Raw genomic sequence first — 22,043 nt, forward strand, 5'->3', positions numbered from 1 at the left:
TACCAATATCTGTGTCAGGACCACCGGTAGGTCGGTTCTGTTTGGGGATGTTTCTAGTGATCCTGTCATGGTGCAACCAGGACTAACACGACCTCTCATGCAGACCAGTTGGTGCTGCAGGGTGGTGATCCACTTCCTCTCCACCCTTTTCCGTTTACCAGAGGACAGGGAGTGTTGTCTCTGCAGGCTGTTAGGAGTTGACGGGGTGGGCGAGGAAATGTTCAAAGAACAGAGTGGGATTATTTGTTTTTTGTGAATTTGATGTAGATGCTGCTTTAGACGACTCCTCATTGAATTACCCGTCTTGCCTTTATGCCTGTAGTGACCACGAACACATCAGCTTGCTTGTTGCTGAATAGAAGCATGCAGGACTTTTTCCAGTTAAAGTCGCAGGAAAAATTTAGTGTTTGTGTTTGAAAGAAGCACGACTGAACCAGATTTCACTCGGAGCTCCAGATGTGTCTGCAGGAGCCTCACTCAGGAAGAAAACCAGAGAAATGTCGGTGGGAAGTCCGAGGCTGCTCAGACAGATTCAGTTCAGTTTGACACTGGAACAAAACACACACACACACACACACACACACACCAGTTGTGTGTTTGTGAAGTCAGCCAGAGGCTGCAGAGGGAGGAGGACGTCACAGACTGAAGGGCATGATGTATGGATCCTCCTGAATGAAACACAACGTCTTCTCTGTTTCCTCTCTGAGGGAAAGAGATGCTGCTTCAGGAGAAAACCAGCCGCAGGACGGCGTGTGTGTCTGTGTGTGTGTGTGATAGATGGTGCAGACGCCCTAAATAAACGTCTCTTCCCACAATTCATCTCTTTTTGCACAACACACACTCATATTCAACAAGTGGATGCTTCCTGTTGGAGACTCATGTTTTATCTTCATCTGCAAGGTCACTCCTCACACACACACACACACGCACACACACACACTAAAGGTTGGGTAATGCTCGATCAGAACTAGTTTGTCTGGTTGATTCCAGACCACATCTGAAAAATACTGTTTATCCACAGGGTTCGAGTTACGTGGAGCCGATCTCCTATGAAAGCAGTAAAATCACTCAGCTGTGACGGTGAGTCATCACTTTTTCAGTGTGATGAGTATTTTTCTTTTCCATTATGATTAACAGGTTAAAGGAAACGTGTTTTCCAGAGGAACTAGGCACCATATTCTCTGAATGACAGTGACAATAACCACATCAGTCTCTCTGTTGTGTGCGCCGTCACACCTTTTCATATTTAAATTACATAACTGTTGCTGTTAGGGACTTTTCCAGACCCCACAACTTGAACCTTTTATAGAGGAGGAGACGCAATATTGTCTAAATGTGGAGATGAAGGTTTATATTTTCAGTCTCTCCCTGAAAATATTCAGAATTGTGTGACAACGACAGCTGCTGTATCTCTAACGTCGGGCTCAGACGACACAATGTTTTAGCCTCTTCAGGTGTGACTGTGTCAGATTAAACTATACGCTGTGTTTAATATATAAATACAAACCGCAGCAGCAAACAAAAAACTACATCTGTCAAAAATCACATCAAAACAACTCAACCGGAGTAAAAATTCAAAAAGATTTTAATACTGTAAATCAGTTATTTTACACATTCAACGAGAAGCTTTATCTGTAAATGGCAGCTGGAGGATAAGTGCAATGTTGAACTGTAACACTGGCAGACATCTTTGGCATCATGACATTACTGCGAGGACCAAACCCGACTGAGAAACATAAATATTAGTGGAAAATAAATAAATGAGTAGAAAACTTTAGAAATGAGTAATTAATGATATCCAGATGGACGAGGGAGGCTGCTGATGGAAAACAACAAAAATTAAAGTGGACGTGATTTTTATTTTTTTTTACACATTTCTAGATGATTAGTTTTACATTTTGTTGAGTTTAATTCATTCAGTTTTTCCATTTCATTTTTTTCTCATAAGTCCAGTTTGGTCTTCCATATAACAAACTATTATTTACAATATTCACACTGAGAACATTATTATTAACAGGAGTGAAGCACTAATGCAGAACAGGAACCAAACGCAGCTCTCGCAGTCTTCTCTCAGCGGGTGAACTCAGTCTTTACACCCGTAATGAATCAGATGGTTGTGTGTGTGTGTGTGTGTGTGTGTGTGGGACAGAGAGAGAGCTGCTTCCTGAGGCCCTGCTGGGGAGTCCAGCTCAGTCCAGCTGTTCTTCACATCAGGCTGCTGCTGCTGCTGCTGATAGACGACGGTGAAGCAGCTCGTCTGAGCTCCCCCGCCCGGCCTCGTCTGGGACCGCCGCCGCGGCCAGCCCGCGCAGAACAGGAAACGGGATGAAGGTGATCCGGGAAGGGAACGGGTCCCAGGACGCCTATGTGGAGTTAGAGGAAGGAGGCGAGGAAGAGGAGGTGACCTGAGAATACTGGACCAGAGGAACGGCCAGGTCCAGGTACTCCTGCAGAGACACACACAGAGAGGGAGAATCAGTCACACAGAGTTCAGTTAGATGAACATGACTCGAAGTTCAGAGCGTCCAAGAGAACTTTTTCAGGATCTTTTGGACATTAGAGCTGCAACGATGATCAATTAGTTGTCAACTATGAAATAAAACGCCAACAATTTTGATTATATATATATATATATATATATATATATATATATATATATATATATATATATATATATATATATATATCGATTAATCAGTTTGAAAAAAAAAAGCGTCCATGTGGATAGCTGATGGATACTTATAATTAATATTAACAACACATTACCTGGTTAGCCATGAGAGACAGAGTGCGGTCTAAATCTTCTACCAGCTGTTGGAAAGTCGGCCTGTGAGACGGGACGGCGTGCCAGCAGTCCCTCATCATCAGATACCTGAACAAACAGAAAACAGTGTTCAGACAGGGAACATGGCAGAGGGGGATTCAGATCTTTTACTTTAGTTACAGTACCGCCACAGTAATATGAAAATACTCTGTTCGTCTCCCCGAGGGGTCACCGGATAAATCTGAGAGGCCGTCAGATGATTAACGGGACAGGAAAGAAGAAAAGTCCTGAAACAACATCTGTTTCAGATTTTAGGATTTTTCTCGTATCTTTTTTTGGATGTTGTTTCAACTGATTTCACCGTTTACACTCAATATATGAAAGAAGACGACATCTTTTTGATGCTAAACATGTCAAATTTCACAAATACAGTAAACAATAACCAATATAGGCTACTTCTTTCGCATTTGTGGAAAAAGTCACCAGACTCCCTTTAAAAAACATGCAATTTAATGAGTTAGGAGAAACTTTATAAACTTTGTGACGCTGACAAATTCTTCATTATTCAGCAAATGTTCTACATTTCTCTCTCTGTGTAAGAACTCACAGCTCCTGTGTGCACGCCGAGGGTTTTTCCATGCGATGTCCCTCCTTAAGCAGCTTGAAGAGCTCCTCCACGGGGACTCCGGGGTACGGAGACCCTCCGAGGGTGAAGATTTCCCACAGCAGGACTCCAAACGACCACCTGAAGCAGCAGCAGCACACAAAGACGACACGACAACATCTTAACACGAGGAATGTGTCGCATTATGGCACAATAAACACGTATATTGTTAGATTATAAGACATTCATAAGCACTAATGAGAAACGTGTTAAAAGTTTATAGACGATAAGAACGTTAATTAAAGTCTCAGGAGTTTGTTATGATTGTTTATAACAAGTATAAAAATTTCAACCCTTTATCTCATAATTATGATGCGTCTGTTATAGTTTGGTGAAGGCGGCGTCATCATCATCGATTTCAGGGAGACATTTGTTTAAATTTTATAGGAAGCTGCTTCATCAAGATCCTTATTGAAGATCAACAATATTTTTATCAGTTCGATTTTTCTTACCAAACCAATTTGTGCAAATTGATCCCGCTCTTGTGTCCGTGCAGTAAATATGAAGCCAGCAGCCGGCTAACTTAGCTTAGCATAAAGACTGGAAACAGGGGGAAACGGCTAGCCTGGCTCTGTCGATCAACAACAAAATCCACCTCCCAGCAGCTCCCAGACTCCTCGCTTATAAAACCTCACATCTTGTTTGTCTGATCCAGGTTTTAGCTTCATTACAGTGTTTTGTGCTAAATTACACTGAAAAGATGACTTGACTGATTAACTGAGTCAGTTTTTAAGCAAAAATGTCAAATATTAGAAACTTCCAGCTTCTCCGATGTGACAATTCGATGCTTTTCTCTGTTTTATGTCGCAGTAAACTGAATATTTTTGGGTTTTGAAAAGGAGATGTATTGATCACAGATGAGTGATTTAATGATCCTCAGCTCTGACTTAACAAAATCTAACTGACATCAATATTACAACAACACAAAGAACCATTCTGACTCTTCAAATGTTCATTTATATTTTCTATTTAAGTCCATAAAAAACAAAAATACTTTGCTTTGAATTTATGTCAGATCTGATGTTAATGTGGATTTTTATTATCGCCTTTAATTTCATATTATCAGCCTGATATACAGGATGTCTGTTCATGTGTTGTTAAAACTCACACATCACTCTGGTGTGTATAGACGCGGTCGAACAAAGCTTCTGGTGCCATCCACTTCACCGGCAGACGACCCTGCAGGAACATTACAACATCCGTCAGAACACATCTCATTGAAACACATTAACACTGATGTTCAGTCTGTTATCACAGAGTGCGTCTTACGTTCGTGGTCTTCTTGTAGTAGTCGATGTGGTGGATGTCTCGAGCCAGACCGAAGTCAGCGATCTTCATCACGTTGTCTTCAGTGACCAGCACGTTTCTGGCTGCCAGGTCTCTGTGAATACACTGAACGAGGAGATGGGGGTCAGAACAGATCGACGTCCCGTCTGTGAGACCCAGAAGAGACCGGGATCCAATCCCAATGTCCCCCTACAGCCTTACACTCATTGTTGAATTGCTCAGATTGTGTTTATTTCAAAATTTCTCCTGATGATGTTTGAAGTTGATTTTTGTGCCTCCACTGTGGCTGATCGTTTTGTTATTTGTCTGTTTTAAGGTTGTTTGCTGTTGATACTCTAAAGGCTCTGTGGTGCTGTAGATCCAGAGTCTGCACAGGGTGTTTTATTTTGAAAAACTCTGTTTTACTGTGAAGCTCCAGAAATGTTTTGTGGACTACGAGACTTCACCTGACTTTGACAGATAATGACTGAATTACATTTTTTGCATGAACCGTTCCTTTAACTTCCAAGTTCATTTTCTGTCAAGTCATCACAACAGTGACGTGAGTCGACATCTCTGACACGAGTCGTACAATCCTCCTGAACATGAACCATGTCCTACAGAATCGTCCAATAAGATCGTGAACTGACCTTCCTCGAGGCGAGGTACGCCATCCCTCGGGCCACCTGGTAGGCAGCCGACACCAGCTCCATCATCTCCACGCTGCCCAGAGAAACCTGCCTGGAGTCGCTCCAGTACTCCAACCCGACGGGCCGACGAGCCCGGAGGTACTCCCTCAGGTTCCCCTGAGAGGCGTACTCCACCACCACATACAGAGGGCCTGACGGAGACACAGCAGGTGGAGGCGTCAGCTTTAACATCCGTACGACACACAGCAGCGCTAACAGACGTTACACATGACGCACACACTCACCGTCCTGAGTGCAGGCTCCCAGCAGGTTGATGATGTTCTTGTGTTTCCCGATCATCTTCATCATCTCCATCTCAGAGATCAGGTCGGACAGGTCCTTCTCTGTGGCGTCGGCTGAACACAACAAGATCACGCGACTTTAGTTTAACGTTAACGCAACATATTTACGTCTCTTTAACTGTTTTATATGGAAGAGGAAAGAGAAAAAGGCTGAAGGTGAAAGCTGGATGACCTGAACTGAACGGTGGATCAGAAGTTTTTATTAAAGAGTTTCTTTTAAGAAATAAAGTTATACACTTTCTGGTGTCAGAATCATCTTTCATCTTTAGAGTGTGTATCATCTCTTTATGTTGTTTTTACACATAAAGACCATAAAAAGATGAGGTATAACTCTATTTTAAGTTAAACTCTGTTTTTAGAGGAATCAAGACACTGAAACGAAGTTTATAAAGTCGTTCTCACCTTTGAGCATCTTCACCGCCACCTTTGTGAGGCGCGTCGGTTTGTTTTTGTCGACTCCGACAGCTTCGGCCAGAACAACCTGCCCGAAGCAGCCTTCACCCAGAGGCTTCCCCAGAGTCAGCCTGAGGACGACACACACAGCACGTCACAAACACTCGCACTCACAAAACTGTGTTTAAACTGTGAGGTTCACTCGTGTAGACGGAGAAATATCAATGTGTTTCCTTTCACGGAGATTCAAGTGGTACATTTACTCAAGTACAATTTTGAGGTACTTGTACTTTACTTAAGTATTTCCATTTTCTGCTACTTCCACTCTTTCACCAAATTAATATGATAAGGATATCTTTACTTTCACTAAATTATGACTTTAGGTACTTTAGACATCACTGGTGAAAGCAGTGAGACAGGTTGCTGTCGGCTGTCGTACCTGTCCCGAGACAGCTCCCAGACAGGATCGTAGGGGAGCTCGTACTCGGACACTCCGGTCAGGATGGTGGTGGCCGCGCTGGAGAGACGAGACTGACGCATCAGACACATTCCAGAGTGAAGAGAGGACGAGGACTCGACTGACACCTGCAGACGGAGAGAGAAGCTGTGAGCGTCTTCATACTGTAAAACCTTCATCAACGCGGAAGAGCTGGACCTGTTCTGTCTTTCAGCTTCCTGGAAGTGTGAATGTGCTGTGTAGATTGACATGAGTTCAGTTTGAGGGGAATTGTCCTCACGACCCAAATCAGTTTTCTCTAAATAAACAGAATATTGTTGTGCATCAGTGTTGTAGTACTCCAGATCAGTCTTGGTCCCAAGACCACTTTTTAACGGTTTCGTATCCAAAAACCAAAACCCAGCGTCTGCTTAACATCATAATCTTAATGTCCAGGACATCCCTGAAATTTAAAAAATCATCAGGAGTTGACATCAAGACAATTTTTATTTCCAGCTAAACTTCACGTCTGTCCATTGTTAAGAGTCTTTCTGATGTTAAACTGATGTCCGGTGCCACCTGGGAGTCGAAACGAATCAATTAGACAAAATAAATATAGTTACCAAAGACTTAAGTTACACAATTAAAGGGTGAGATTGTTATTATGATGTCAGGACACATGACCTCCTCATAAAGGTGGACTTGTTTTCCCACCTCTAACAAATGTATAGCAGCCTGTGTGAACCAATCAGCGCCGCGGCTTGTCTTTACTTCAGAGACAAAACAGGAAATGGACCAAAAAGAGACAGCCGTCTCACCTGTCTCCTCAGAGGGATGCTCTTGGCCAGTTTCTGGACGGCTAACTGGCTGTTGAAGTCGCTCTTCTTCGGGGCGCAGCAGAGTCTGCAGATGACGGCTGTGGCTGTGAGGATGACGATGATGAAGAACCCGAGGCAATAGATGAAGATCTCCAAGTATGTCTGAGAGGGCAGCGGTGAGGGAGGCAGGTCTGAGGAGAGAGACGTCAGAGCAGACAAACAGTCAGCGTCACCGTGAAACTGTCGATCGTTTCTGCAGAATGAACTGTGAGCTGTGACGTACCGTCGACCACAGTGAGCCACGCAGAGTGATGAGACACTCCGATAGAGTTTCCTGCCAGGCAGGTGTACTCTCCAGCATCGTTCAGACTGACGTTCCTCAGAGTCAGAACCTCCATTTCTTTATCTGTTGTGTTCAAACCTGCAGTCTGAGGAGGAATGTGAAAAATCAAACGCAAATCAGAGAAACATGTGGATGTGTTCAGTTAAAGGAAAAGGCTCTCAGCTCCAAACTCTCTGGTTCCTACTGAAGGACGTATCCTTAACGGATTATAGCTAAAAAATAACCATCAGACTTTCACTGTATTCAGGAACATAATGATACGTGCACGGCTGCTGGCTTCATTCCAGACACAACAAACCACACGGCCGAGCGTCTTTGATCAGGACCAAGTGAAACATCACAGATGTGGTTTGAACTCGCTCTGTCAGAGAAATGAAGCCAGTGTCGTGCAACGCAGAGACGGATTCAACCGCCGCCGGTCACATCCACATCACGTCAATGTCGGAGAATCACAGCAGACCTCTCACATGTCGTCATCAGGAACATCTATTTACTGAAGGGAGGACGTTTGAGGTCCAGTTTATATAGTATATGTATTATGTTTAATATTGTAGTAGAGTACTTTTACCACATTTTCAAAAAATACTTCTATACATATATACATATACATTTATGAATACATGAGAGGAGAGGAGACTCCCATTAGCTGGTTTAGTTAGCTACAGTATGTGACACTTTCAGCTGAAACCATAGCTGATTAATCAATCAGTCATTTTACAGAATATAAATCAGCAACTAATCTAATATTTCATTAATTGTTTAAGTTCCTTTTTAAGCAAAAGAGTCAAAATTTGTTTTTCTTCTCTGTTTTGAACTGATCAGTAGGTTCATGAATTAAGAGAAGAACAGCTCCACAACAGTTACACCTGTCAGTTACTTGGTGTTAATCTAAGTTAAGTTTCCATACGAACAGTGACGTGTTCACACAAACCTTGAGGACGAGGACATACGGGTGTCCGTCTGGTCCCTCTCTGCTGCCGTTGACCGTGATGTGTTTGAGCCACTGGATGTGCGGCTGCGGGTCGCTGAACACTCGACACACGAATGCCACGTCGGTGCCGACGACTGCGGTTTGGTTAGCCGGCAGACCGGCCTGCAGGATGGGTCTGTGAGGAGAACGCTCTGCAACAGAGAGTTTCACTCATGTAAACCAGCATTGTTTTCTACAAGTGTTCTGATATTTTATGTTTAATAATGCAAATACTGCATCATCTGCTTAGAAATGAAAGAGAAATGTGAATACTGGATGAAGCCTTCAAAGGTCTTTACAGAGGGAATAATCTCTTTTTATCTCTAACCATTAAAAATCTATTTTCTGCTTTTAGTAATAAAATCAACATTTTTCATCATTATTTTCTAACATTTAGACCAAAACACGAACTGATTAACTGAAAACACACAAGTTTAAATCAGACATGTTGGACTTCTTACCGACTACATCCAGCAGGTAGGTGTGTTTGAGACTCCCGTGTTCGTTCTCCACCACACAGGTGTAGTTCCCTTTATCCGAGGGAACCACGGACTCCATTATTAGAGTCCACATGTGGTCTCTGATCTGAGAGATTGAGGACAAAAATCTAATTAAAACATCTGGTTGGGTTTCTGTTGTTTGTCTTCACAGGAACGATCAGAAACAAACCTTGAAGCCTCCGATTCTTTGGTCCTTCCTGAACTCTTTCCCGTTCTTGTACCAGCGCAGCGAGGGAACGGGATTTCCAACTGCCTGGCATCGAAACTTCACGGTCCTGCTGGCAGGAACGGCGTGGAGCTGCTTCTCCATCTTCTCTGGCATCACCCACTGAGGCGCCATTGCTAACGAGGTAAACATCATGATTACAATCGTCTGTGTTTGTACTGATTTATGTTTGAAGGAACAGAGAGCGAGCAGAGGTTTGAGGCTTACACTGCAGTTTCTCGTTGCTTGTTGACAGCTCATTGGACAGTTTATTTTCCTCTGAGGATGACTCATCGTCTTCTTCGTCTTCAGAGGATTTAACTGCGTCGGCTGCAACACAAATCAGATGTTTAAAAGCTGTGCCGATGTGTGCAAACAGGACCGGAGTCTCAGACAATGAAACCAGCGAGAGGATTAACCTTTGACCTCTGACCCCGGCTCTGTGAGCGACGCTTTAAGTCTTCCTGCTCTGCAGCCGGGCAGACAGGAGCCGTCGCCACAGCACAGCGCTACACCCAACCACTTCACAGACCTCACAGACCTCCTCCCTCTCTGCCCCGGCCATTAACAGCACGCACACACGCACGCACACACACACACACACACACACACACACACACACAAACACACACACCCCTCCAGTGTGTTCAGTAGTGAGGAGGGCGCTGGATGTTTTTAAAGAGTCGAGACCTCCTCCACCTTGTTTACAGTCACTGTGAATCTCTTTGACTGAGAAGAAAACTTTAACAGCTTAAATTAGTAAAACTTTGTTCACACGCTGCAACTCTGTTCATCATTAAAGGTGTAGTTTGTAGAAAATGTCCAGAATCTGCTACATACTCTTTGGTTGTAGTTACGAGCTGCTGTTAGCAAGTAGCTCAGTTAGCTAAGTGGCCTTATTAGCTGACAGGAGTCTGCCTGGATCTCGACTTTGGGCGACGTGTCATCACCTCGTGTCTGTAGGTGATTTTATGTAAAACCTCTGATCCTGCTGTCTTGACCAGGACCAGGCCTGTGCAGGACATTCCTAATTTATAATTATTTTATTAATTGATTGTGTTGTAAAACTAGAAAATCCAGGCAGAGGGCTGCAGGGTCTCTGCAGATACGAGACACTAACACGCCTTTTCTCCCCATTCCAGCCTCCCTCTCTGTCTGTTTACGTCTTTTACGTCTTTGCTTCGTCTCGCTGCGTCTGCCGTGCGTGATGTGCTCTGATAGGTCGACATCAGTCTCGTGATGTTGGGAAGTCGGCGTGCGATGATGCCAAATAACAATAATCCATAATTCACCTCAAATGCATCAAATTTAAGTAACGAGCCTGTTTTCAGATATAAGGTCAGATGTTTGTGTTCAGATGTAGAGAGGAAAAGTCACAGAGATACTCAAGTACAGTACAGATACCTGAAACATCTACTGAAGTACAGTAATGAAGTATTTGTACTTTGTTACTTCCAACCTCTGCAAACCAACAGCCCAAAACACAAAGACTCTTCATTTACTGTCAGAAACGACAAAGAAAAGCAGCGAATCCAAACAGCCAAATATGACGATGTTTGACAGTTTTGCTTGAAAAATGACTGAAACGATGAACTGAGTATCATAATAGTTGTATTAATCGACTCATCGTTGCAGCTCTAACTCCTTCAGCAAAAGAAAACTTGCTGAGTTTACTGTGTTTGTGTCACAGTGAAGGTGAACAGGACACAATACAGACCAGCCATGAGTCATGTGAAGCTGAGCATCCCTGTAAAAACGGTCTGTTGTGGTGCTGAAAATATAGATTTTGGTAAACGTGCAGCTTCTGTTAAACACATCAAACAGTTTATAAAAAGACCCGGGTGCCTGGTTGGACTGGGTTTGGTTTTGGAGATGCTTTTTTTTTTTTACAAGAAATGAGTCGAGTTCGTGGCACTTACAGGAATATCTAACTGGTTTTATCCTCAGTCTCAGAGAGCGGTTTGATTTTAAACGTTCGTTTGAGAGAATCAAACACTGCGAGGTGGGAAATTGAAAGCAGGCTTTGTTTACGCAGCAGAGAAGCTAAATCTGATGTGTTCCTGACTGAGAGAAAAACAAGAATTTACAGGCTCAAAAACAACAGTATCACATAGACTGGCGCTCAGCTGGAGTCCAGATGGTTGGAACCAAACACACACACACACGAACACACACACACACACACACACACACACACACACAGAATATAGGTTTATATACATGCACATGCAGTATGAATGTTTGCGTCTGAGTGGCCGCAACGCTGCAGACTGTGTGCATCTGTTCCTGTGTTCCTGTGTCTGGACAGGATGTACGGGCCGTAACCAGCACCCCCGAGAGCCGAGGCTCGGTTTCACCATCAGAACTCGCTCTAACCAGCTTCAGACGCCTCGAAGCCAAAAACAGCCAAACCTTGAAAAAGTCACTTTCCCATTAAGGGAATTTGCTCATTGGAAAGTTTTTATGAGCTTTTATATAATTCAGAGTCTAAAACAGCCCGATGACCACGGCTGGGAGCAGACATGAAAGAGCCCTCAGACAAAAGAGACGAGGAAACACACACACACACACACACACACACACACACACACACACACACACACACACAAACCAGTTAAAAACAGGCTCAAACACACCAGCAGCACCAGTAACATCTGTGTGCAGAGGCAGAGGGACACACTGAACACAACGACTGAACCACTTTTGTTTTGTTTTGTTGATTCACATTTTTATATTTTAATTCTAATTAACTAATTAATTAACTAATTAACATTCTCGTCGCGCTGCAGCAGGTGAGAGTTGTTAATGTTGTTAAAAACACATTCACATCAGAACCTCGACTCGTCTCCCACGATTCAGAATCGATTCACAAATATCAGAAAATCAATCCAATCAATAATTTTACTACAACACAACAAATACTAGATTTTTTAGGCTGACACTGATATTGATTTATTGGACAATATTAATTTATTAATATAAACAAACAACTTTGATATGGATCTGATGTGGCCAATATATTAACCAACACTGGTACATTTGCAGTAACTAATATCTGACGTTAATGATCCGTCTAACTCTGCCAGCTACAACAAAGAATCGCTACAAACACATGAATTAATCTATAAGGTCTATAAGCTAAAAGATACTTAGACAGTATTTACTTTACTACAGTAAACTGTTAAATGCGGTGTAGTATTTGTACTTTGTCACCAGCTGCAGCTTCAGTCGACTGCAGCTGAAAGAGCGACGACTCCAGAACATTTATTCAGCTGCAGTAAATTAAAGCCAATTACAAAGTGTTCGGCTGCTGCCTGGTTCATAATGCACTCTCTGGCGTCTGCACACAGGAAACACCGCTCTGTGTGACTGATGCTTCAAAAAATAAAGTTGATCTTTTTCTTCAATTGTCTTCTTTCAACCGAGATACAGTCCAGATCTCACATTAGACTGAGAAAGGCAACAAACCTCATATCTGAGGAGCTGAACCAGAGATTTTTCTGCACGAGAAATTAAACAAGCAGCAGTTTTATCTGATCTGATTTTGTTCTTGTAGATACAAAAGTTAGTTGTTAGTTTGTTGAACACACAAACAGGCCGAGAGATTACATTTAAGCTGCAGTAACAATCAGACGAACCACATTTAGATATTTCCTCGTTAAGCTCTACTGAACAGACTTGTGACATCTGTGAAGCGTCTTACCTGTGTCTGTGTCCTCCGTGGCCGGTCTGGACTGAGCTCGAGGAACCTGGACCAGCAGAACCAGCAGGATGCAGGACAGCAGCAGCTGGAAGCAGCGGGGGGAAGACATCGTGTCCTAACACATCAACTTAACTGTGAGACGTCCAGACTGCAGAGACAGAGAGAGACAATAAAATGAGATTCACAAGAAGACGAGACGCTCAGAATCCCTCCTGCTTTTTCCACCGTTTAAACAATTTACTGCAAACTGTGTTTACTTTCAGTTACTGGCAGCCATTTTTCCAAAACACTCAGTTCAACACTGATTTCCTCGCTTCAGGCAGCCACTGGTTTCCATTTATTACACAGAAGTGAAGCTGCAACTAACGATTACTGTTATTATTTAATAATCTGCTGAGCTATTGTTTTAATTGAAGGACAAGTCTGGTGATATTCTTTCAAAAAGTCACTTTTTTAAAATTTTGATGGTTTTACAAACACACCTCCAGCTGCATCAATCCGTTTGATAATCTATATATATCATTCATGTCAATAATTCTCCACTTGAAGCATCTTCAAGGTGAGACTTTTATGTTTTCAGTGTTTTTTATCACTGTCAGTTGATTTTCTTTATATTTTTGACTGCTGTAATTGCAATAATGACAATAATCAATAGTTGTAGCCCTGCTCCTGAGCCTCAAGTATCTGAGTGTCATTGAACGCACCAACAGAGACAGTCTCCACATCCGTCTCTGCTCAATTTTCACACACAGAAATAAACAACTAAATAAATAAAGGTCACAGGTGGCACACAGCATTTGGGTCTTTGCATGTTCACACTGTGGTGGACTGACTGAGGTTGACCGGCTGCTGAGAAAATGACATTAAAACAAAGCGGACCAGCAGCCGGATCTGTTTCTGTTCACACTCCTGCAGCTGTTTCTCCGAGCAGGTGAGGACGTGATGATGTGGACTCGTAAACCTTTGACACCCACGGTCACCTCCTCCTCCCCTCCAGCTCACCTGTGACTACTAAATATCTGCCAAGTGTCAAACAAAACAGAGCGGCAGTAACTCACACATGCAGACAGATGTGCACGCTGCCTAAAACAAACACCAGCACCATTTGCTGCATGTGTCACCGTGAAGGTGTGAAACAGACTCTGGTAAATACATTAACTCTGTCTGAGAGCTGCAGAGACAAACACAGCCTGGACGGTGACGGATAACGCAAACACACTGACAGTATATCAGCTAAAGTGTCTTTTATTTCACACAACAACAAATCCAAGACCTCATCTAATTATCATCTTCAGTTCATCTGCTGTTTATTTCCTTGATCGATGGATTGTTTCACAGCAATGAGGACGTTTCTGTGCCAACAGTACTTTTATAATGCTGATATCACTTTTTCTAACTTGCTAACTTTACTTTTTTAATCCCAACATTATTTTATCACACATGACAACTTTAATTTTTTAATGCTAACCTTACTTTTTCATTAATGCTAACTTTTTTAGTGCTAGCATTACGTTTTACTGATGCTAAATTTGTTTTTCAAAGCCAATATTATTTGTTCACTGTTTTTAACGCCATCGTTACTTTTTAGTACTAACTTTAAGTTTTTTAATGCTCATCCCTTATTTTAGTCCCAGCATTACTTTTCCATACATGCTAGCGTTACTTTTTAAATCCCAACATTACTTTTTAAATGCTAACATCACTTGTGTGAGGTTTATTTCAGCTCTACCTGTACAGCTAACTTCCTTTAGTCTCAGTTAGCATCATCACTGTGTCATGTTATCTAATCTAATCTGAAGCTAATTGCTTTATTTCTAAATCCTGAACATTTATAGTCTTATAGTCAGGACATTGTGGCGTCTCTGACGGTTTCTAGATGAAACCGGCCAACAAAACAAAAGAGGAGCAGCAGATGTAACGGTGTGACTCTGGAGGAGAAGTTAACTTCAGACAGATGACGACGTGAACACTGAAGGAGTAATAAAGGACATTAACTGCAGTAGGACACTCATCATCTAATGAGCCTCGTTAAAGAGATGGACACTGGTTGGCTGACATCACCGAGCCCTCAGCTTGTACTGTGCAGCTCTGATAGGCCGACGTTACAGAGGACAAGTGCTGGTACCGACACGCCGGGTCCGTCCTCCAGCTTCACGCTGCACACGGACATGTGAGCAGAGCATGTGCATGTGGTCGAGGGTGGCGTCGCTGAGTATGATGAGCATAAAAGCAGAGCAGCGCTACGAAGACATAATTAATACGTTACACACACACACACACGCACTTGGACGCCAGCAGTCTCTTAAATTAACGAAGCTTTTTGTGAGCATTAACGAGTTTTATGTGCTGCACACAAACTTTATGTTGACAACTTGTTTTACAAACTGGCTCAAATGTGAAGAGCTCATCCAAAAGCACTCTGGGTGAAACAGCGTCCTCCCTCCCTCCTGCACATAATGATAATCAGCAAACACACTGCATCATAATGAACGGATGAATCAGCCCATCACAGATATCACTGTATCACTGTTGTTGTAAACATCAGACGAGAAGTGAGAAAAATATGAGAAGAGAGAAGAAACGTTTGAGCTGTCTGCTCACCACACATCCTGTCTCAGGCTGCAACTAAAGATTATTTCCATTATCAGTTTATCTTCCTGTTATCTCCTCAATTAAACGACTTCTTGTTTGATCTGTAAAAAGTCTGAGAATTGTTTGTGATCTGCAGCTAATGTTTGTTCTCATTATCGATTAATCTGCCAATTATGGTCACGATTAATCGTTCTGTCTACAAAATTGTACAAGACAAAAAAAAAATGCTCTTCATTTTTCCCTGAGCTCAAAGTGACGTCTTCAAACTGCTGCTATCGTCCAACCGTCAGTCCAAAACAGACATTTACCGTCATAAATTACAAAGAAAAGCAGCAAATCTTCACATTAAAGAAGCTGGAACAGAACATGTCCGACAGTTTTACTTGAAAAATGACCGAAACAATTAATCAGTTATCAGAAAAGAGCCAGTTTTGGGGCCGATGTCTCTATGAGGGAGTCAAAAAATTCTGATATCAATAAACAACTTTTTTTTGCATTTCTGACAAAAGCATGTGATGGAGACGGGATGTTTCACAGTTTAACGACATAAACTCATTATCTAACATCACATCTGAGACCTGAAACAACTTCACTTAACTTTATTGTGAAGAAGTTATAAGAAATGAAACGTGTTTGTGTGTGTATAAGCGGAGACACTTCATTAGAGGTGATTCTTCGATAGCACTGCAGGGATCAAGACACACCTTCGAGCAGGGAGCCCAGAACCGAGCAGAACCAGGCCGGCAGACATGACGGAGAACAGCTCATTTCAGCAACGATTAAATTAATGGCCAATGTGAGTGTTTTCTGGTTTCTGTCCTCTCTGACAGTAAACTGAATTTCTGACATTTTATCGCCCAAACAGCTAAAAACACACTCGACAGATTAACCGACAGTGAAAATAAATCGGACCGACTTCAGAGTCATTTCACTGAAACGTGAGCTGCCGGTATCACTGAGGAGACAGAACATGGACATTATAAGAGCATCAGACTGACGCAGAGGAAGGATTACAGATGCATTTACACCGTTTCAACATCTGGGCTGTAAAGACTCTCAAACCTCCTCCAGAGGTGGTTTGAACAGTCGGACGACAATCTCAAAACGCTGCTCTGATGCATTTGCGTTTGACTTCTATGTGATCGGATGTCTATGTGGGCATGAAGTCAGCGTCTGCACACAGACTCACACTGAAAACTCTGCTGTTTTCCTTTATAACTGCTCTCCCTGTCCTTTCCCCCTCTCTGTTAAACTTCCCGTGCCGAAGCCTTCACCTACACACCAGATTCTGCAGCAGGCCGGCAGCTCTGAATACTTGTCATACTAACACACCAACTACTGATCCAACACCACCCAGCCAGCCATGCATCCATGCATCCATCCATGCATCCATCCGAGCTGAAAAACATCCAGCGAGAGCCAAACAGGAAGAGAGACCCTGCTGATTTGCTGTAAACCTCACGGAGAGTTTATTTACAGGAGCACGGTGGAGACAGAAGAGGTCGGGGAGAGTAAAGGGAGGTGCAGGACCAGGAGACGGATGTATGAATAAGAATAAATGAATATTATATTTAGATGATTGGTCTGGAGGTGTTTGGCTGCAGGAGTGGAAACATGAGTCAGACTCTTCACACACACTCCACATATTTCACCCGTCCAGCGTCAGACACCACGAGTGTTGGTGATTTAACAGCCTACAGACAGATTATTGTCAGATCGCTGCGACAGCAACCGTGAACTGTAACAGTCTCATGAACCCCGCGGCTGCCGGGAAGAGACACAAACTGAGCCTCCAGCACAAGATGGAGCCACTTCATCCAGCTAATAACAGACTAATACAGTATTCAGCTCATCTGGAGAGTATTTATAGTAATGGAGGAAGCTTTCTGATCAGTTACTGAGGAAAACGCAGTATTACTGCTCTGTGAAAATACTCTATTACAAGTAGATGTTTTGTTGTGGATTAAATTACTCAGGTAAATAAAATATTCAAAATAAACTCCGACCTGACCGACTACAGCAGTAACGTGTTATTAATGTATAATAAACTACTCATATAACATATAACAGTAGATAAAACACTCACATGAGGCATTTTCTGCATTGTGTACTTATACTTTTGGGACTGTAAGTACATTTTGCTTAGATTACTTTTAACATTACTTGTAATAGAGTATTTTTACAGTGTGCTATGGATACTTTTCCTGAAGCAAATGATCTGGATGGGTTATTTCTCTCTTTCACTGGCTAACTACAGCAGTAACATGTTATAAATGATTAAACTAGGTTAATTATATGTAGTTAACTGTTGATATTAAGTTAAATCTCACAGAGACATTTTTACATTATGTACTCTTACTTGTGATACTTTAAGTACATTTTGCTGATTTACTTACAGACTTTTACCTGAGAAACAATCACCGTGCTGCACTTTTACTTGTAATGGAGTATTTTTATTGTGTAGTATTTCTACTTTAAAAGGATCTGAATACTTTTCTCTTCGACTAGTGTGACCAGTTACTGCTGATAACAACAGTAATATGTTATTAATGTATAATAAACTACTAATATAGCAGATGTAACACTCAGATTAGACATTTTCTGCATTGTGTACCTTTACTTTTGCTACTTAAAGTACATTTCCCGGATAATACTGATGTACTTTTACCTAAACAACACTTTCAGGGCAGGATTACTGGTAATAGAGTATTTTTTCAGTGTGTTACAGCTACTTTTCCTGTAAAAATGACCTGGATGGGTTATTTCTGTCTGTCTCTCAGCAGTTAGCTTAACTTCAGCAGCAGCGTGTTTTAAATGATTAAACTGGGTTAAAATGTGGTTAAAGGTTAAATCCTATATAAAGATATAAAGTTAAAACTCGCATGAGACATTTTTGCATCGTGTCCTTGTAAATAAATGCAGCTAAGACAACATTATGAGTGATTAAGTGATTTTTTAATGAGTTTCTTTAGCGTAGCTTTACTTTAGCTTAACTTTAGCTTAACTTTAGCTTAACCGTTAACTTAGCTAGCTAGCGCTGCTTAATTAGCTGAGCGTTGATGAGTCTGAGAGAAAACACAAACCAAAGTGTCCCTGAAACAACCAGCTTCAGTAAAAACTACTGCTGAGGAGACAAACACCCACAGAGGAAACAGCGGCTCACAAACAGCAGCAGCTCCCGGCAGAGACGGCGGGTTCAGCGGTGAAGAGCCTCACCTGGATCCGGGATCAGTCGCTGCTGGACCGGGGACGCGAAGTCAAACCAGGCGGCCGCTTCAGGAAACTTCTCCTCAGACTTCAGACTCTCGTGTGAACGCGTTCAAATGACTCACACGCGCTTCAGTCGTTCACAATCATCCCCACGAACAAGAGCTGAAGCCTCGGCGGTGAAACTCCGAGCGAGCCCTTCGCTCCCGGAGAGGAAAAACGTGGGAAAAGTGGAGCTCATTGACGGCGTCGCCTCCGTCCACAGTCCGGCAGCAGGTCCGCCTCCAGGGGGAGTTTCCTCCGACACGCAGCGCAGCTCGGCCCGACGAGACTAATACCTCCGTGTCATCGATTCACTCACTGCATTACCCTGCCCTGTGTGTGTGTGTGTGTGTGTGTGTGTGTGTGTGTGTGTGTGTGTGTGTGTGTCACCTCCCCCTCCTCTTTGTCTCGCAGGAGCAGGAAGGGAAAGGATTTCCTCTCCTGTGCATTCCTGCTGTGCAGCAGGTCTGCAGCCCTGCAGCCCTGCAGCTCTGCAGGGCTGCAGGGCTGCAGAGCTGCAGGGCTGCAGAGCTGCAGAGCTGCAGGTCAGCAGGGCTGCAGAGCTGCAGAGCTGCAGGTCAGCAGGGCTGCAGAGCTGCAGGTTGCAGGGCTGCAGAGCTGCAGAGCTGCAGGTCAGCAGGGCTGCAGAGCTGCAGGTTGCAGGGCTGCAGAGCTGCAGGTTGCAGGGCTGCAGAGCTGCAGAGCTGCAGGTTGCAGGGCTGCAGCAGGTCAGCAGAGCTGCAGGTCAGCAGGGCTGCTCGTTTGTTTTTATGTGCTCCCTGAGGTTTGGTCAGGGATTAGGAGGTAATCACGTCCTGTACTTGAGTAAAAGTACTCACAGCATACCGTAAAAAATAAACTGTGGGGGAAGTAAGTAAGTACTGCAACTACAAAAATAAGTGTTTTTATGTAACAACATTCAGTATTCACACTGGTGTTAGAAGTAAAAGTACACTCTGTACACACCAGTGGAGGAAAAACCCTAAAAAGTACTGTAACTTCAAGATTCATCTGTTATACTGAACTTATAACAGAAGGGTATTTACATCAATGGAAGAAGTAATCTGATTACTTACTAAAAGTACTAATAGCACGCTAAAAACCAGTGGGGAAAGTAACTAAGTACTCCAAAAACTACAAAAATAAGTGTTTTCATGTAACAGACAAACACCATGTTTAACTCACCTGTAGGGTATTTACAGTTACTTAAGTAAAAGTACTCATAGCACCTGTAAGACCAGAGCTAACAGGCTAACATGCTAACAGGCCTACAAGGGGTCCAATAAGGTGAACATGCTAACAAGCAATATGGCTGTTAACATGAAAACACAGTACACTGCTGTAATACTACTGTAAATATTATTGTAATATTATTGTATTATTATCAATGTTATTTTACATATAAATACTGTATTTTCACAGTAAAATGGTGTCTGTGGAACTGTAGAAACACAATTACTGCATCATTAGCCAGTAATTTACTGTGAAATTACAGATTAATGTGGTGAAGTAAAACTCTGTCCTGGTTCTTAGAAAGTGGCATGAAAAGAAAAAGTACCTCACATTTGTAGCTCCTCTAAGACAGTACTTGAGTAAATGTACTGATAAAAACACACAAACACTCGTTAATAACTCGTTAAATAACGTAACAACGATAAAACCACAGAACTGAAATCTGTGTGAGCTGAAAACCAGGCGAGCATGTGGAGAAAGTTTCTGTATCACTTTCCTGTGATCATAATCAGCTGTTTAGACTAACCCTGGTTACATCACCGCCCAGCACACACACACACACACACACACACACACACACACACACACACAGATGGACTCCATTGTGAATTCATTGGCAGATTGGCATAATGTGTGTTTGAGAGTGTCAGGCTGTGAACAAAGACTGTGAGTGTTTGTCTCTGGGTGAGTTGTGAGCAGACGGCGGACACAGAGAGTGTATTGTTGTGCGATTCCTCCACCGAACACACACTTCTACATCTACTGATCCTTCGCTTATCTGAACGCTGTAACATAAAACTGCATCGACGCGAGTTTAACTTCTGACGCCGCCTCAAACATCGGCCGTCCTGCACGAGCCTGCTGTGCTGGGGGAGTGTGATGAGAAGAGCACCTGTGTTTGCTGCTGTAGGAGGTCAGAAAGAGTCTTGAGGTTGGTTCTGGTGAAGAGGAATGTGCTTTTTACTGGCCCGGCTCGTCCTGGCTCCGCTCCGCTCTGTCCAGAGTCTGGGGTTTGGCTCCGGATCCAGGTTTGGGTGGGTCCAGACTGGTCTGACTGTGGTTTAACAGGGTCAGTAGTTAGCGCTGGGCTGGGGCTGGGGCTGCTGCTGTGGCTCACCAACACACACACACACACACACACACACACACACACACACACACACACACACACACACACACACACACACACACACACATCTGCTTGAGAGGGAATGTCCAAAATAATGACTGAACACAGCTGTGATCTGATCTGCAGAGGGACGACTGCAGGACGGATCACTGCATCAGATCAGACAGGTAGAAGCTGAGAAAACTCAGAGTTCAAGAAAGATGTTACGATTCATTTGTTATTGTGCAACACACGATTTTATGATTCAAGTTCTGTTGTAACTTTCTAAACTACACACAGAAAAAACAGTTAAAATGACCCAGATTAGATACAGAGCGGTGTAGTCTGCAGTCCTGAAACCCAGACATCAGTTTCTGCACGTCCGGTTCCTTCGTCTCAAAGTCTGTCAGTTTTTTAATTGTTTTCGGTTAAATGTCTGAAATAAGGTGTGTTGTTGCCGCAGGCTGAAGATATTCACGTTTTGTTCTACGGCATAAAATACTTATAAACGTCGGTTGCTAAGAAGTGGCTAAATGAGACTACAGGTACAGGTTGTCTCAGGTATGAATACAGAGCTGGAGGGATGAAGTTAGCATCACGCTGGTTCCCTCTGTCGGATTATTGAAATGGATTCTGGATTATTGCAGAAAATAATCTGTGTGTCAAACACAAGTTTCTGATCCTTCCAGGTTCTGTTCATCGTGATAATCTCCACAGATGAACTCCACTTTGTGATGTCTGAAGTGTAAATTACATCTCTAGCAGTAAAAAGCTAATGCTAGGCTACAAACAGACGACATCACGGTCA

General features: G+C 42.9%; 1 protein-coding gene across 1 annotated transcript; it reads right to left on the minus strand.

The window, feature by feature from the left end:
- Positions 1–1,567: 1,567 nt before the first annotated feature.
- Positions 1,568–19,130, minus strand: LOC141005992 (fibroblast growth factor receptor 1-A-like). The gene is made up of 17 exons (XM_073478067.1): positions 18,862–19,130; positions 13,054–13,201; positions 9,579–9,680; positions 9,315–9,487; positions 9,107–9,230; positions 8,607–8,797; positions 7,616–7,760; positions 7,333–7,523; positions 6,518–6,663; positions 6,088–6,209; positions 5,629–5,739; positions 5,345–5,535; positions 4,698–4,820; positions 4,537–4,607; positions 3,372–3,509; positions 2,767–2,872; positions 1,568–2,447 (listed from the first exon to the last, which is right to left on the minus strand). The coding sequence occupies exons 2-17, from the start codon at positions 13,160–13,162 to the stop codon at positions 2,364–2,366; spliced, it is 2,127 nt and encodes a 708-aa protein (XP_073334168.1). The 5' UTR covers positions 13,163–13,201; positions 18,862–19,130; the 3' UTR covers positions 1,568–2,363.
- Between the last annotated feature and the right edge of the window lie 2,913 nt (positions 19,131–22,043).

The sequence above is a fragment of the Pagrus major genome, chromosome 12 (assembly GCF_040436345.1).
Source record: "Pagrus major chromosome 12, Pma_NU_1.0".
Lineage (NCBI taxonomy): Eukaryota > Metazoa > Chordata > Actinopteri > Spariformes > Sparidae > Pagrus > Pagrus major.

Excerpts from the sequence above, each read along its gene's own strand:
- LOC141005992 (XM_073478067.1), bottom strand. The coding sequence starts at position 13,162 with ATGTCTTCCCCCCGCTGCTTCCAGCTGCTGCTGTCCTGCATCCTGCTG. Across the intron at positions 7,524-7,615 it reads GTGGCTCACTGTGGTCGACG|ACCTGCCTCCCTCACCGCTG; the intron begins GTACGTCACAGC and ends CTCTCTCCTCAG. Across the intron at positions 2,873-3,371 it reads TCGGCGTGCACACAGGAGCT|GTATCTGATGATGAGGGACT; the intron begins GTGAGTTCTTAC and ends CTGTTTGTTCAG.